The sequence below is a fragment of the Aphelocoma coerulescens genome (genome assembly GCF_041296385.1).
Source record: "Aphelocoma coerulescens isolate FSJ_1873_10779 chromosome Z unlocalized genomic scaffold, UR_Acoe_1.0 ChrZ, whole genome shotgun sequence".
Lineage (NCBI taxonomy): Eukaryota > Metazoa > Chordata > Aves > Passeriformes > Corvidae > Aphelocoma > Aphelocoma coerulescens.
Genome location: NW_027184085.1, coordinates 67398937 through 67415607, shown reverse-complemented (window position 1 = coordinate 67415607; position 16671 = coordinate 67398937). Strand labels below are relative to the sequence as shown.

The 16671-nt window shown below is 42.3% G+C and overlaps 1 protein-coding gene across 1 annotated transcript; it reads right to left on the bottom strand.

Annotated features, from left to right (window-relative positions):
• Positions 1–761: 761 nt before the first annotated feature.
• Positions 762–15009, bottom strand: FKTN (fukutin). Its single transcript, XM_069001859.1, has 9 exons — positions 14851–15009; positions 13502–13561; positions 11396–11599; positions 9705–9982; positions 8832–8964; positions 7116–7245; positions 5864–5997; positions 5515–5642; positions 762–2470 (listed from the first exon to the last, which is right to left on the bottom strand). Exons 1-9 carry the CDS (start codon positions 14953–14955, stop codon positions 2257–2259), a joined length of 1386 nt encoding a protein of 461 aa, XP_068857960.1. The 5' UTR covers positions 14956–15009; the 3' UTR covers positions 762–2256.
• Between the last annotated feature and the right edge of the window lie 1662 nt (positions 15010–16671).

Here is a 16671-nt window from a genome sequence, read left to right as displayed (position 1 = left end):
CTACCACCCACGGATAGGGAGCACACACATCCCTTCCTTTTTTTATAACCATCTTTTATGGCTTTTGAACATGGTCTTTTTATGGTCCCTTCTCTTCAGGCAATGCTATTTCTTCGATCTTTCCTTGCCATTATTCTGGAGCTTTGAACACTTTTCCATCTTTAACAGCTGCACATAAATAACGTGAAAAACCTTGTTTGCTACAGGAAAGTCAAGGGACTTCGCATATGGCCGCTTAAGACCATTAGGAGAATTTAGGAATTGCCCTCCTCTGCAGAGCACTTCCAAAATGAAGGCAGTTAGTAAGTTAAGAAGGTAACACAGAATTAAGAATCCATTTCAGGTGAGGCAGTTCTGGAGAACCTAAAAGGAACACACCTCAATCTGTCTGTTCCTGTGGGAATGGTGAGGCTTCAGCCTCCTGCTGTGCCTTCAAACAGCAACAGTTCTATGATGTTCCCACCACTCCTTGGGACCCAATCTGCGTCCAAGCAGGAAATCTGTGGCCAGAGCACTGCACAGAGAGTGACAGGAGATGTGCAATATGCAATCTGTTTGTGCAAGTGAAGGATCCTTTCCCCTATATGTGGGCATCTACTTTATTCTGAGTATTTATTGAAAAATAAAAGCTCAAAGACAAGCAGTCAATAAGCAGTGTAAGAAACATTTCAGGACTTTCCTCTGTGCATTATGTCATGGTAACTGCAATGAAGTCTGTTAAATGCTGCCCAAGATGACAAAACAAAGGATGAAACAGCATCTCGAGTTGCAAATAGGACTCCCCTTTTAATCAGTGTTAAATACACACTTGAATCTTCTGAAGAGAAAACATTTTAACCTGAAGAATACCTTACAGGTATAATCACCCATTCAAGACATCCTCCCTTTCAGGGACATGCTTTTTTTTTTTCCCATCAGTCTTTTCATCTACACAGTCAAAACTTGACAGATTATAATTTTCTGAGAGCATCTCTTCTTTCACTCTTAAACATTTATCACATCTGAGAAACTCACAGGCTTACTACATGTTATTACACCGCAAAGTTCAGGACAACAGAGTTATGAACATGGAAACCACAAGGACATTCTCTTTTTTTTTTCCCATCTTAAGAAAAAAGTACCAAAAAATTCTACCTGAGAAATTATCCCCTATGATGTCGTGGTTACTTTAGCAAGTGAATCGTGTTAGCAGGAATTTACATCTCTCTCTTCTTAACCAGGCAGAGCTAACAAAGTTACCATGCAACTCCAAGAGCCAGCCTGACAAGTTGTTGCCAGAAGCTGAATAATTTACTCCAGTATTTCAGTGGCAGGAGAAACTGAAACTGACAGGACTGGCAGGATTGCTGCTGCAAATTTCATGAACAGTTGGTATTTGTACACATTTCTCCTTTTCCTTAGAGAGAAGCCTCTGTTCTGTGAAACAGAAAACTATGAATAACCCCCATTTCTATCTGCTTGCAGGAAAGCAGGGATAGCTGTAATTTTCTAAAAATCAGTCAAACCTTTTACAGGGAGAACATGAGGACTGTGACATTAAACCAGACTTTTATTTTTTTTCACGGGGAAGCCATCCCAGCAGCATGCACCTTCACATTCTTAGAGAAGAAAAGAGCAAATTCAAAAATGTCCGGTGTGGATAGTTTCTCCTTCCATTCATTTAGCGTTACACCATTACCAGATACCTCCTAGATGTAAAGCAAGTGGTTCCATGGCTCCTGTGCAACAGAAACATTCCACTCCCCAGAGCAACCCCTTGCACATGGTAGGGATGCATCAGTCTCAAATCAAGCACATCTGAGGTACTCATAACTCTGGTGTTTTGAAGTTAAACAGTCACACAATCTCCTTTGAAAAAAGAGGAACTTCTCTGAGATTCTCCCATCCTAACCTTCTCTCAAGCTTGAGAATTGAACAGTCTGAAGGTTTTGATGATCCCAGGAATGTCGAAGCCACCTGGCCACTGTTTACATTTAAACAGTCAACTGCCCGTAAGTCCGCTGCAGTCCTCTCTACTCCCTTTGTGCAGCAGCTTTCCTTTCAGCTTCCCTTCCCTCCAGTTGCTTTTCATCTTCTCCTTTAACCACCTGGAAAAAGCACGATGAAGGTGAAGAAAATACCTGTTAAGCAAAGGCAGGTAAATGTCTCCTTAGGAAACACACGAGCCGTTACAAAGGGAACAGATGTCAATGCCTTTGGGCACTGGGAAATCACAAAGTGACAGTCCTGGGGACAGGCTCTGTCAGCAGCCAGGGGTCAGTAGATTTGGATGACATCATCCCACTCATCAACAGGCCAGACTCCATTGTCCTGCACGTTGGAGGGTGAGCTCTTCCAGTCCCACATCTTCACAGGCACCTTCCACTCTGGGCCGTAGTTGGCCTCCACATACTGCAGGGTTTCGCAGGGCACATGGACCTTGAGCTCCACAAATTCAGTCCAGCACAGAGTAAACTTGGGAAAGAGATACCTGTGCCAGAACAAAAGGGCATGGTCACTGGCAGAAGGCTAGAATGCACCTCTAAGTTCAAGGAGAAAGCAAGCAGCTGCAGAGAGTGGCCACATTACATTTATACTGTTTTTTCTCCTACACAGTGGACAAGGGTGTTATCAACAGTAACTGGTGAACATTTGCCTCGTGTGCTTAGGAAGGAGCATTTCCAATTCTTTTGTGGCTTGTGCTCATATCATTCTGCCACCTATAGGTTAGGCCCTGCCAGTTACAAACGGGATTTAATAGTGACCCTTTATAGAAAGGTGTCAAGAGGGTGACACATGCTTACAGCAGTGGCAGTTCACAGGTAAATTTCACAGCTTGACCAGAATGACATCCTATATAAGTATCAGAGTCGAGGTGCTAAACAACACCAAAGTCTACCTACTATTCCTGCAGAGGATCACTCCCACTTCTGAAGTTCTGAAGACTTCCACACAAAAAAAAAAAAAAAAAAGTCATCCCAAAATTCCTTTTCACAGGTTAAAATGAAACCATAAGCGCTTCGTCCTTTTGTAAAAGGTTTGTGCATTTGTATGATGAACTAGAACTGCCCCCTCTGTGTTCTCACAAGCATGAAGTTAATTTTATTTCTAAGGTCTGAGCAAACAATATGAGAAAATAAAATAATTTTGCTTTATGCCTTAATGGAGGGAAAGAACAAAGTGATCAAGCATTCTTTGTATATATACCCAGAGACTACTGATTAAACTAAACTCTTACACAAAGTCCTCTCTGTTAAAAACCTACAGAATTAACTCACTTTAAGGATTAAAGCAAACGGTGTGGATTTGATTCCCAGACTCAGTTTTTGTAGATACTCATTCTCTGCTGGAGAATGCAACTGTCCAGTATTAATTTTGCAAACAAGAAGCCTCAACTGTTGCAACTCCAAGACAATATCAGGAGGACACATATGCTTGTGTCAGGAATGCTGAGGAAGTGTTTGTGCACATGGAAATAAATGTAAACCACACAGCCAGACTGCGAGGGTTAGACACCAGCTCTCCAAGGAAACAGAGGCTAAAAATAACTCTGAGAAATATTTTAGGGACTCTATGAGAAATGCTTTGGTTCTCCACCCTTTTAGATGTATAGAAAGTACGCCTGTGCAAATATTTAACTTCCTGAAGAAAACATCTTTTACCTTTCAGTTTTAATCTTAGAAGAGAACTTCTACCCTTCTCCATGACGATCTAGTAGCAATCAACATCTCTACTACATAATCAGCTGGTGAGATTTCTTTTAAATTCCTAGAGTGGATTTAGAATTCAGCATGACCAAACAATCACTTCTCTTCTGACTGACCTCCTCACTTTTGCCTCCCTCCAAAATTCTAATAGGGCTGAAGACTGAGCAAAACTGAGGGTCATTCTGGTGTTGCACATATTCAGATTAAGCATGGCAAATACATCTCACAGTAACAAAAGCTGGATCTCTTTTCTACTTTCTGAGGATGTGTTTGGCATTACTTGGGTAAGGATTCTGAACAGCTGCATTCTGTCCTGGCTCAGGGCCTTTATGGTGGTAAACAAGCAGTTTTTCCTGCTCCTTTTCTGTATGCATTAAACTAAGAAACACCAGCTCAGAAAAACAGGCTTGGCTTCCTTATGATGGTGTGCCTAAGCAAAGTTATTATCTGAGTCTCATTGAACTAGAAGGCCACGTTTGGTACTTTTAAAAAGCTACCACCAAAAATAAGTACGAAGCTACAAGAAAAGGAGAGAGTTTTGTAAAAGCTGGAGTTCCAAAAGAGCTGTAATATCCAATGATACAGAAGCTGGAGTCCAGCACATGGTCACATTTACCCCCTAATCTCATGCCTTGGACCAGGCATTACCAAAGGAACGGGGGAAAAACATCTCTCAAGTATTCAAGGTTTGATGCTACAGTGGAATTTTGAAGGAGCATGTCAACTCCATTGGCATGGAAACAGCAACTGCAATTTAGATGCAACAGAAGCACAAAGAAAAGGAAAGGAATTTATTGGTCAGATTGCTTTTCAGAAAGCATCACACAAGAAAACTGGAACCGCTGCTGTATTCTAAAAAAAAAAAAAATACTCTGCTACACAGCACATTTTCTGTGGGGATATTCCAAGAGCTCTTCCTTTAGTCCATTTCTAAATGTGCCTTTTGAATCTGGTTATCAAAATATCTTTCCCAGTCTTTATTTATCACTTCAGAACAAAGATAATGAAGACAAGGATTTGGACATGATCTCCAACTGGATGACAGTGCTCACTAAATTCCCATTAGCTATATACGAACAAATACATTTCAAGCAAAATATGAAAGTTTATGAAATCCTATAGAAGCCAACAAGGTTTTCAACTAGTCTGCAGCTATCTCCTTCTGAGTGAAGTTGGGTGATGGAAATAAGTCTAATTGTCAAAACGTATATTCAGTTTGCTGAGTCGATTAGGAAGCTAGTTTGCTGATTTAATACTGAAAGGGGTAAAACAAGAAACATGGGATCCCATTCAAAATTCCATTTTCGGAACACGAACAGTAAGGCCTGCAGGAATCATCTGCTTTGCTGTCACAACACTGCAGCCAACCCAATATTCCAAATTGCTACCTCAAAATCCCAAATTGTGAGTTTTACTGTGCAAGAAGAGTTGAGGCTTTTTGCCATAATATTTCTTCATCAAAACAGAAGGATTAATCTTCTACTGCAAAATTAGGTTTTGCAATAAACACTGTTTTAAAGACTTTTTCTCATCTTGGGTGTTTATGTAACTGGGAGCCTGTCACAGTCAGATAAGATCTGCCTGATACATGATACACCAGCCCTGCTTTTGATTTCACAAGAGATCTGCCATTTACTCTCTAGTAAGGCACAGGACTGTTCTCTCTGCTTCACTGGTCTCAGAGTGCAGAATCTCCACTGATTCCCCTCTGACATCCACATTTCCACAAAGAGCACAGACTTTGCTAGGCAACAGCACACAAAAATGCCATCAGTAAAAACTAGCCTGTTCAATTTCTTTCCTATTAGCAGTACAAATCAGCGCTTACTTAAATTTCTTGCCCGACTTGGCCTGAGTTCCTCCATTCCATATGTGGTCATCCTCTTCATAGAAGAAAAAAATATCAAGTTTCACATCATCTTCTCCCTGAAAGGAGAGTTCCAAGCTGTCTTCCACCTGGAAGACAAAAATACACACCGTATCTAACATAAAAATACAAAGCAATTTGTCAGCAGAAAACAAAATTTATTTTCATCAGATATACAGGGTGACTTCTAACGGAAGAAAACACACTAATTCTGCATTATTTTTAAACTTTTTAAACACTTCTGCAACTGAACTCAAAGTTACAAACCTACAGAAAGACACACAGAGTAAAATATTCATTATCTATGTACCTTGCCAAATTTGTGCTTCAGTGGCAACCCTGCTTTCTGGAAGGCTGGAATGATATCTGCTTTGTAGTCCCTTATAAAGATTCCCAAATCCACATCTTTGCTGTGAGGAATGACATTGCACTGTCTATACCAGCCTGTGGGGGGAAAAAATAAACCAGAAAAATCCCAAAGTAGTTAATTCAGGAACATGAATTCAACAGAACCAAAGCAACACAAAAATGAACTGCCCTAAGATCACCAGGCAGAAGACTTTGGCTGAGGTCATAAACAAGACTTCTGCCTTTCTTTAGTACGGAACAAATCACATCAAAGAAAACAAGTATTACTGCACTTATAGTCATCTCTCTCCCCTCAGAAAGCCAGGAATGCAAGAGGAAAAAAAATATAAAATATCTTCAGTTTTCTAATTTAAATGCATTTATATTTAAAAAAAAATAAATTAATAATTCTTTATCTGGGCCCAAATCTAATCAGCAATGAACAGCTACAGGGCCACAGCTGTGCTTCTGATTTGCAACTATTGTTTTATACTGCATCCAAAATGGTAATCATCTTTCAGTCACCACTGCAAAGCAGAAAGACAAGAAGTGGGACACCCTTTTGTCTGTTTCATTAAGGCAGCTTTTAGTAACTGCTCATTCAGAAAATTATATTCCCTAGGATTAAATAAACACAAGCCAAATGTGCACACACGAGTTTTCACAAACTGTTTCAATAACAAAGGAATCCTCACCAGTGATAAGACACTACTTCTACCTTCAGCAGATCTGAAAACTTACCTACTCAAATGCACTGTCATTTTATGAAAAGTTTGTTTTTTAAAGAAAGTAAATAAATGTAAACTGTATTTTAGAAGTCAGTGATAAGTATTAAATTGCATGGGAAGAAAAACAGGGTTAGAGTGTACATGGACAGCAGAAATATGTGCTCATCATTGCGTTTTCCAACTGGCACTTCAGTGAATTCCACGTCACACAAATTAGGGAACTGTTGATTACTTCGTAGCAGTGATGAATACAACACAGGTAATTGCTAACAACACCAAATGCTCCACTGGAAATTTGCCCAGCATCTCCACGGCTCAGATTTCTAAAGAAAAAGCTTTTTTTCAGGAGCAAAAAGGCCTATTTCAGTACAGTTATTACCTTCCAACCCAGTACGTTTGGCCTCTGCTGACATCACAAGCAACGGAGGATGAAGTGTTTAAAGTTTCAGATGAGTTTAAAAACGCAACACAACACAAATATTTTACCGAGACACGTTCCACTGCTCAGCCAGAACTTTACTCCCAAGTTATTCAGTGTCAGGGCAGCCAGATGCAGCAAGGATTTTGCCTTTTTCCTGAATTCCACTGCATCAAGAGAGGCATCATCAGGATACAGCTGCAAGGCAAGAGTAAGGAAGTTACTTGCCACTTCATTTTTCTCACTGTCCTAGGAGAAAAGGATCTTTAAAAATTTATTTAACTAATACCTGTTTTTTCACATACATAGCCCATTTTCAGAACATGCACAGGAATGACAAGTTAAAATCAAAACTCTGAATCATCAACCTTCCTTTTTTTCCAAATCATCAGAATGCAAATTAACAGTAGACTAGAATAAGAAAATATATATCAGACACTGATTCTCAGCAGTTGGCAGCAACACGGGTGAGCCCTTGTTCTGCATATGCTGAAGTCAACTCCCAAAGTCCAAGGGGAACACATGGACGGACTCAGTCCCTGCCAGCACATCAAGGCTTTTCCAACCTCCGTAACTCCATGATCAATTTATTTGGCGCCACCAAGTGACAGAATTGGGTGTTGAGTTTTACGGAAAACTGCCAAGGAGAAGAAACAGAACACAAAAATCTTGTAGACGCAACTGCAGCAAGGTCTGCCGTCCATGCAAAGCCAAAACCATCACGGGAGGCTGGGCAAACACGACCAGTTCTAACAAAGGAACAACCACGCAGCTTTGTAATGGATTCCTTTAAGAGCTTTAGGGCAACAAGCAGCCAAAATGAACTTTTCAAAACAGGTGCCAGCTGCCTATCTCAGTGTTAAAGCTCCAGCAAAGTTCAAAAAACATTTATGGGCACATTTTCTCTGCCTGTGGTGATTTCTGCCTGGAGACTGAAGTGGAACATACTTTCCTGTCTTTTGCACATGAAGGGACAACACATGGATGCCCTTGTGACCCTCCTGCTACACAAACAGAGATCTACAGCCTACTAGACTGAACAGGAGTGGTCCTCCCTTTCCCCAGCACCTGAAAGACTGAGGAATGGAGCCTCCAGTGTCCTTTTCGCCCTTCCATGAACTCAGAGATGGCTCAGATTCAGTGGCCTGACTCTAACTCCACAATCTTAACTGTGAGCTCTTGGTCAGTTTATATCTCATGCCTTTTTCAAGTTAGGACAAAATGCTCCCCACACTGCAGCAGAGACTTTTCTACCTGCTAAATCAGGTAGCAAAATTCTAAAAATAATACTCTGAATAAAACATTAGCTTACACAGTCAGAAAAGCAGCTAAATAAGTCACTTTGGAATATGACCATTTCAAATACGTCAAACGAGGAATATGGAACTGCAGGACATGGCTCAAAAAATGTGGAATGAAACACTACTCAAAACTTTGAGGATTGCCATAAGGAAACTTTTCAGCCATGAAGATACAGAAGATCTTAGTTTTATTTACATGAGCTCCATTTAACAGTAAGGGTGTGTAAGAACTATGGATATGTTGGTTCCCTCTTGGAAAAAAATGTGCTCACAAGTGAAAAAAAAAAAAGGCCATGATCTCCAGGTAAAGTTCTGCTTTCATTACCACTTAGCAAACTCTTTGGAAGAGAATCAAGGGCTGTATTTAGCTTTGTGCATGTGAACAGTCCCAAGCAGGTCAAAAAACACCAGTGAGCTGTTCTTAGGTTTGGGTCAATCAGTGAAAACATTTCATCTCAGAGACACCACCTGGTTACCACTAACCTGAAAGAAAGCCCGAGCTTCTCTGTACCTACATTCAAGAAATCTAGAGTGGGACATCTCCTCTAGAAAACTGGATGGATTTTTTGGAATTTGAACTTTTAAGTCATCAATGGAAACAAGCAGAAGTTCTGGCCTGCAAGGAAAGAAAGATAATACATTACCCCATTTAATTCCTTTACAAACCACATGGCACTTTTTCCTTAACTTGGGTTATAGTCCTAATGCACACTACTGGCAGTGATTCCACTGTCCAAATACAGCCAAAACCAATTATAAACAAAAAAAGCAACAAGAGCTTCAACAAATTCCCTAGACATGTCAAAATTTTGTTTAAAAAGAACTCCTACACCTCCAAACCCCAAGTTAGTCTGTCAGATCATTGATCGCTTTACTGACTCACAACTTGAATTTGTTCAAAGATGTTGTTCAGTGCTTTCTAAAATTCAGCCTATTTGGTTCTTTGAGATGCACTTAAGAATCAAATTTTGCCCTGTACTTTGAGGCTACTTGCTTTTAAAAATTAAAAGCTGTTCAGCCTTCAAAACGATTGAAGTGGGATTATTTAACAGTTTACACAGTTTACTTCAAACATGTAGGCAAATAACCCATACAGATTCCACATTTTAGAAGGACGAAAGAACAGGGTCAAATTAAGGGAAAAAGTTAAACAGATTTATTTTGATCTGTGAAATGTCTCAATACTTTTCTCATTTTCTCAGAAACGATGTTCTCAAAGCCTGCACTTTCGGAGTCTGAATCCCACATGAGCTGAATTTTATAACCTGACTTAAGGAAAGAGAATAGTTTTACATGCAAAGGAAGTCATTTTGGGGGTGCCACGATGACTTTCTCCTTCCCCTGTTGTGAACTCACTTTTCGTACGCTCCAGGGTAGCGACCAAAGTGGAGTTTCCGGAAAGGCACAAACTTTCTGTCCATGTGTTTCTTGAGTCTCAGGGGTCCGTGCCAGAGGAAATTGCCACTCCTCTCATAGAAGACCACCAGGTGAATGGCATGGGATGCCAGCTTGAATATGTAGTGCAAGGGAATTTCCACCCCAGACAGGTCATCCATCCCATCCAGGCGGGGGTCCTTGTTTATGATCTTTAGCCACTGGAACCCCATCTTCTCAGCAGTTCTAAAAAGGCCCACCTGAAAATGGGAGAGGCAAGAGGCAGAGCAGGCTAAGGATTAGAGAAACCAAAATTGAATGATAAATGCTTATTATTAACTCACACCATTCCCCATTTCTACTTTTTAATCAGACTTAAGCACAAATGAATCAAAAATTTCTAAGAGCTTGAAGACCAGCAGCCACAAGCAATTCCAAACAGCAATAAAACAACAAATAAAGGTTGTAAGCCATGCGTGGATTAGGTTTGTTCCTTGCACCCTACCCTGCATTCTCAAACTATTCTCTGCAATTATTCTTCTACCAAACTTGGTGTTCCTAAGTCCTTAAATACCAACACCACTATACAAAAATGATTACTCCAAAACCTTCTTTTGTGGGGCAAATATAAATCTCGCTAAACACTGAACGCTGCACTAGGTAACAGGCTTTCATATTTCCACAAATAAAGGGAATTAAATTCTGACTGATTAAAAAAAAAACAAAACAAAACAGAAAACCAGTCAGCATCTGAAGAACCTTTCAATTTCCCCTCTTGAGATGTTTTGTATAAGCATATCAGCTTCTCCTCTGAATGATACAGAAATTATCACTGAGACACAAAGCAATGGGGAGATGGATTTATCTCAGTGTGCTGCCACACAACTTTATTCTCAGTTTCTTGAATTCCTTCCCAGCTATGAGCAAAACAACTGCCTGATCAGGTCCCGAGTGACACCCCTCTTCACTTAAGTTCTTCAGTGAAATAGTCACAGACCATTTCAATGTCTCCTGCTTTTTCTAATTAAAAAAAAAAAAAAAAAAAGAAAAAAGAAGAAGAAAGTTGTTTGCCACTGGTATCTTTAGTCTGTAGAAATTAATCTAATAAATATTTCCAGACTACACGCAATTGATGAAATAATCTTGGATTCAGTTTTGTCCTTCATCACGTGCTACACCTCTATTTTTAATACAGGCATTAAAAAATCTCCTAATACCACAGAGCAGCAGTGATACCAACACCTTAAGTGAAATGGCATTAAGTACAAGGATGTGCTAAAAGAAATGTAAACCAGCAGGCTGTGATAATTTTTCCAGACTTGTCACATCAATACCTGCATTTTCTGCTTCGTAAGTCCCCAAACTCCAGATTTGTAACAGCTGCACCTATATTACATGTAGGCTCAAGGTTCTCCTCCTTCCTTTCTTTCCTTTTGGCATGGACTCTTACTGCAAGTGATTTTTTGAATATTGCAGACAGCTTCTAAAAAGTTTTAGCTATAAATGACTCTTAATGTATCCAGGCTAGTAAATGGGTAACTTTTACTTCAAAACATAGCTCCCTCTGCCTAAAATATTACCACCACATGAATTCAAACATGAAAGCAATATGTCACAACATCAAAGAACAGCTGAATGCATTAAAATACACAAATGTGAAGACAAGCACTTACTTCATGTTTCCATGTTTTGTCCAGTAGTGCAAAGGTAGTGAAGTCTCTTGGAGCACAGAAGTACTTGCATTCCGGGCTGGGGCCATCAGGAGAGCTTCTGATCTGCTCAATGTCTTTATCAACCAGTCCCAGAATCAAAGGATCGATCAAATACACTGGAATATTGTGACTGGATATTAATCCTAGGAACTTCCTAACCACGTGCTGTTTGACAGAGGACAGAAACACATCTTTGCATTAAAACTCTTTAACGGAAAGAAACCCCAGCCTGCTGAAAGAAGGAAATCTTATCTCCCAATACACATCCTCTGAGTGTATACTTCACTTCCACAAACAGTTGTGAGACTGAGCGAGAAGGTAGGATCAAGTGCCTCACAGAATTTGGATTCTGGTCTACCCAGGGCACTCAACACTGCATAAGGTGTTAAAAGCTGTAGCAAAAAGGTTCTGTGCCTGATGCAAGGAGCTATTAACTTCGTTCAGTGCAGAACATTAATCAAGCACATTTAAACATCCATGGTACACAGAAGCCACTTACAGCAGTCACAGTCACCCTGCTACTTAAATGTATTCAACTGTAAAATTTAAATTTAATGATTTTAAGGCTCTGGCTTCAGACAGATGTGAAAACACGAGGGCAGGATGTGGGTCAACAACAGAGTTTTGGCAGCAGCATTACCTGTGTAGTACAGGCAGAAGCAAGGCCACCCTCACAGTGATTTCAGCTACATGCAGCTGAAAGGTAAGGGATGTGCTCATATTACTTCTGTGGCTAAAACTGACACACCAGACTGATGAACAGGAAAAAAATCGGCACAAAAGTACCTGCTTCCCCTTCCCCAAGCCATCAATACTCCAAGAAAGCAGATGCTTTCAGTTGAAACTTAAATAAGTCAAAAACATAAATAATGGTAGAAAGACGTGACCTTGATGTCAAGTCATCATGAGAAACGTCTTCAAATTTAGTATTTTGGACACATCACTGCAGGGACTCTGAGGAAAGCCTGGAGTGCACTAGGTCCCTGGCAGGATCATGGAGCATCCTTTGTCACTAATGAACTCAGAAGAGCAACTTAAACCTTTAGGAGAACTCTTCCCACAGACTGGAAGCCCCCTGTGAGCATGACACCTCACACCTGGTAGGCAGCTGCAAGGGGTGTCACCTCCAAGGGGTGTCACCTCCAAGAATAGCAAGGCATTCCTGGCATAAGCAAGCAGTCCACAGAGCAGCTAGTTTGGATTATTTCCAGGAACAGCTCTTAACCAGAGCACCTTCCCTCTTGCACAGCAGAAACCAGGCCTTTAAATGGCCATTCTGCTAATTAGCAACATTATCATGTTGCATCCAATCCGAAAGGCAGTCAGCTCCCAGCACATCCTTCTCCTTAACCATCTGTGCTGTTTGTCCACTGGGAGATCAGTTAACAAAAGCCTTCTGCAAAACTGTTTCCAAACAAGCCCTAACTACAAATACGATAACGGAGCTTCTGATTCCCCAGGGTGGGCGTTCAGTCTTGCAAGCTGGAAGCAAGACACAACAAACAGATCCCATTTCAAGCACCTAAGGGCAGCACTGGTCATGAGGGCTGGAATGCAGAAGCTGGGAAATGCTGAAATGTGACTTTGTCCTGCTTGGGAAGAGCGTTACAACCCAGCACAAGCAGGCAACACAGAACAGCGGGCAGATTAAAAACCTGGAGTGGGCAAAGGAGGACTGGGCAACCCAGGACCGTTTCAGACTAACAAAGAAGCTGCGTGGCAAACCAGCCAATCTTTCCCATAGTCAGTCTGAAAAGATACAAAACCCTGGATCAACACTTCTGTCTCAGAAAGAACAAGTGTTGCTTCCAGAAACATTAACAACACAACTAAGCACTGCACTGGCAAAGGTTGTGAAGCTGTAACTGTTTCTCAAGTTTACTTTACACTGATGTTCTGATACTCTCTTAACCGAGCAAAGTTACGAAGTGTATCTCTTTGCTTTTCAAAGAAGGAGGTGCCCAGGGAAGAGTGAAGAGAACTGGACCCTGAACTGGCAGTTCCAAGCAAGTTCTCTCTCTCAGAGACTTGTGGAAGAGCTGCATGAACCCGTGACACTGTACATACCCATCGAGTGCTGTCTTGGCCCGACTGGCTTCCTCTGACTTTGGAAAAAGCTGCTCCATTCTATTAAAAAAAAAAATAAAAATAAAAAGAAGGGGAGGAGGAGGGAGAAAGAGGAGAAAAAACCCAAAGTTTTGGGTGAATCCTTGCTTTCTTAACATGACATTCAGGGGGCTTTATCCACCTTATGGTTATGGCTGGGGTTAGGCCCCTGGTCACTCAGCTACAGCACTGAATGTGAAATCATAAACAACTGCTCTGGCTTAAGTATATTTAGAAGGACAACACAAGCCCCAGGGACCTCCAGATATGCAAGGATTTTGTGGCGAGGCCTCAGGTTTCCAAGTCAATGTGCCAGTAAATGTAAAATAGGAGGATGACAAAACCTGTCATGGAAATAACCCCAGGGGCAAAGACAGCAGGGCTATGCCTCAGTCTTTCCAGGTGTAATCCTGGACAATTCAATTTTAAAGACAGCACATTCACGTGAGAGTCAAGGCAGCTCATGGCTCAGCTTCTGGCTTTTCAAAAGCACAAAGAATTTCTCAGTTGTTGTTTAACAATCAGAAGCGGTGAGAAGGAAGTCGAAGGCTGCAGCAGCACCTGTCACTGACATTGCCCGCACTTAGTAAGGAAAGAAAAGCCAAAAACCAAGGCAGGACACTTTGAGACCTACACGGTTCTTCTGTAAAAATAAAGGGAGTTCCTTTGTTGAGTCGGGGTTGCAACTGTAAACTATGAAGCCGGCAGGGGATTTAATTTACTGTAACATTCACCTCTTTTGCTGTTACCGAAAATCGTTCGCCTGACCATTCCAGGTCAGGTATAAAAAGAGGAACAAACAGCATTCCAGCTATTAAAAGAAGGATTTAGTCTGTGACATCCGGCACATTAGGAGCACTGAGTCACAAAGCGCTAAGACGACTGAAGAAAAAGTTGGGATTTCTCTCTGCGACACCAGTGTCGGAAACCCTGCAGTCAGCTGATGCTGCCTTCCTTCGGCAGAGCCCTCAGACAGCGCTCGGTTCGACTTCGGTGTCAATAAAAACCACCGAGCAACGAGAGCTGAGGGTTAAAAGCCGTGGCGGCTCAAAGCTAGCGAGGGCATCATTCCCTCCAGGAGAAATCAGATGCCCCTGGCTGACACAGTGACTTGGATACCAGGCTGGGATCTCAAACCCGACTGTACCGGTGACACCAGACACCGGCCTGGGCTCCCCCGCCCACCCTGCCGGCATTCCCAGCGGCTCCAGGGAATTCCGGCGGCAGAATTCCGGAATACGTACAAACGCCCGTACAGAGCTCGGCGGGGAAACGCAGCCAGGCGCGGGGCAGCGCGCTTCCTCTCTTACCTTCTGCGACAGGTAGAACTTGTAATAGCACAGCTGGAAGAGCAGGAAAACCAGGCTGGTCAGCGACAGGAGCGCCAGGACCACGTTCCTGTTGATTTTCTGCATCAGCGCCCGGGCGCTCCGGGAGCCGCTGCCCGACCGCCCTCACCGTGATGCGGCTTCACGCCGGAAAGCGCCGCCGCAAAGCGCCGCCCGCCGGCGTAAAACGCCCCCCGCCCGCTGTCGTAAATCCCCCCTCACGGAGCTCTCCGTCACCCAGCCCAGGACCCCCAAAACCTCCTCAAATCCCCCCAAAACCAAGGCGGCGGTAAAACTACACACCGAGAGACACGCAGGGTTGCAGATTTCTGTATTAGTACAAAACATCGCGTCACACGCGGACGGCCCCCCCACACACAACTCCATGCCGGGGGGCTCCGGGCAGGGACCCCGCGGTGCGGCCCAGGGATGCTCGGCCACCGGCAGCACCGGGAATTGCGGGAGCACCGGGCTCTGCTCCGAAGGAAACCCACGGCCAGGCTGCTGCTGCCACAGGACACCCAAAAAAATAGCGACGCGGGCGCACGACACCAACACAAGTCACGGTCAGCGTCCATCCAACACCCCGCAGGCCTCAAAATAAAAACACGGACAAGCCCAACACACTCCCAGCTGGTTCCCCCCCCCGTCTCCATCTGAAACGTGGGAGGGGTGAGGAAACAGGATTTGCACACTGGCCTCTGTTTTTCCTGCGTTTCTAAGAAATTAACTTCTGCCCTGGCTGTTTGGTATGTGCAGAAGTATTTATATCCCCGGATGGTTTTTTTGTTTGTTTTTTTCATTTATCCTGTCTGACATCCCTAGCTGCAGTTCACCTCATAGTTTTCCACAGGACAATGGGAGCTACGCTCATCTGATGCATGAAAACCTCAAGGAAAACCTTTAGTTCCTCAAAATTCAGATTTTCAGAGTCAAAATAACTTCAGAATACCAGCAGGCAGTAGTCAAAAAAAAAAAAAAAAAAAAAAAATCAGCAACTCCTTTTGGTCATAGAACACAAAGCTCCTTTTTAGCCCCCATGCAGTATCAGCTCCAGAGTAATTAACAGTAAATAAGCACGTGCCTGGTGGATTGAACTACAGGGCAAAACTACAGACCTTCAAAAAGTCTAATCCACTGCCAAAGAACCACCCCTCTCCAAATCCCTGAAAGTGGATTCACAAAGGAAAAGGTAACTCCACGGGCTCCAGGCATCCCTGTCCAGCTGCAGGCACAAACCCTGCACCAACTGCAACAAAAAGCAACACTGGGAGCAGTGTGGTGTCACTCATCTTCCTATGATGACGGGTGCTGGAGAGACACTAGTTCAGAAAAAACAGTCTAAAAAAAATATCTAAAGTGCTTAAGGCAATTCTTCATATCCCCAGTTACTAAAAACAATTGGACTAGATGTTAGCAGCAAAAATTTGACATCTGTGCAAACTATTATATAACAAACCCATCCTTTAAGGGTAAAAAGTCACATGTTAAAGTTCACCTAGGACATCAGTTAAACCAAAACTTGCAAGTCACAAGTCACAGTATGAAACACTTCCAAGCTTTCCTCTAACTAACTGTTAAAGAAAAATTACATTTTTACATTGGTGCATATCAAATTCACCTCGCAGGTTACACTACAACTTGCTAAAAAAAAAAAAAAAAAAAAAACAAACTAAAAAAACCAACTTCATAATTAAAATGCTTTTGTGGAGGGCTGGAAAATACTCATGGTTCTCACTACACATTAGCTGGTTGTAAACATCCCCTTTCTTTCCACAAAGGGAAATTTGAAGAGGAACTGCA

Bases quoted from the DNA above. Each gene is read 5' to 3' on its own strand.
- FKTN (XM_069001859.1), bottom strand. From the start codon at position 14,955: ATGCAGAAAATCAACAGGAACGTGGTCCTGGCGCTCCTGTCGCTGACC. The intron at 13,562-14,850 runs GTAAGAGAGGAA...TTTTTTTAATAG, and splicing joins AGTTCTACCTGTCGCAGAAG to AATGGAGCAGCTTTTTCCAA. The intron at 8,965-9,704 runs GTGAGTTCACAA...CTTTCCTTGCAG, and splicing joins TACCCTGGAGCGTACGAAAA to GCCAGAACTTCTGCTTGTTT.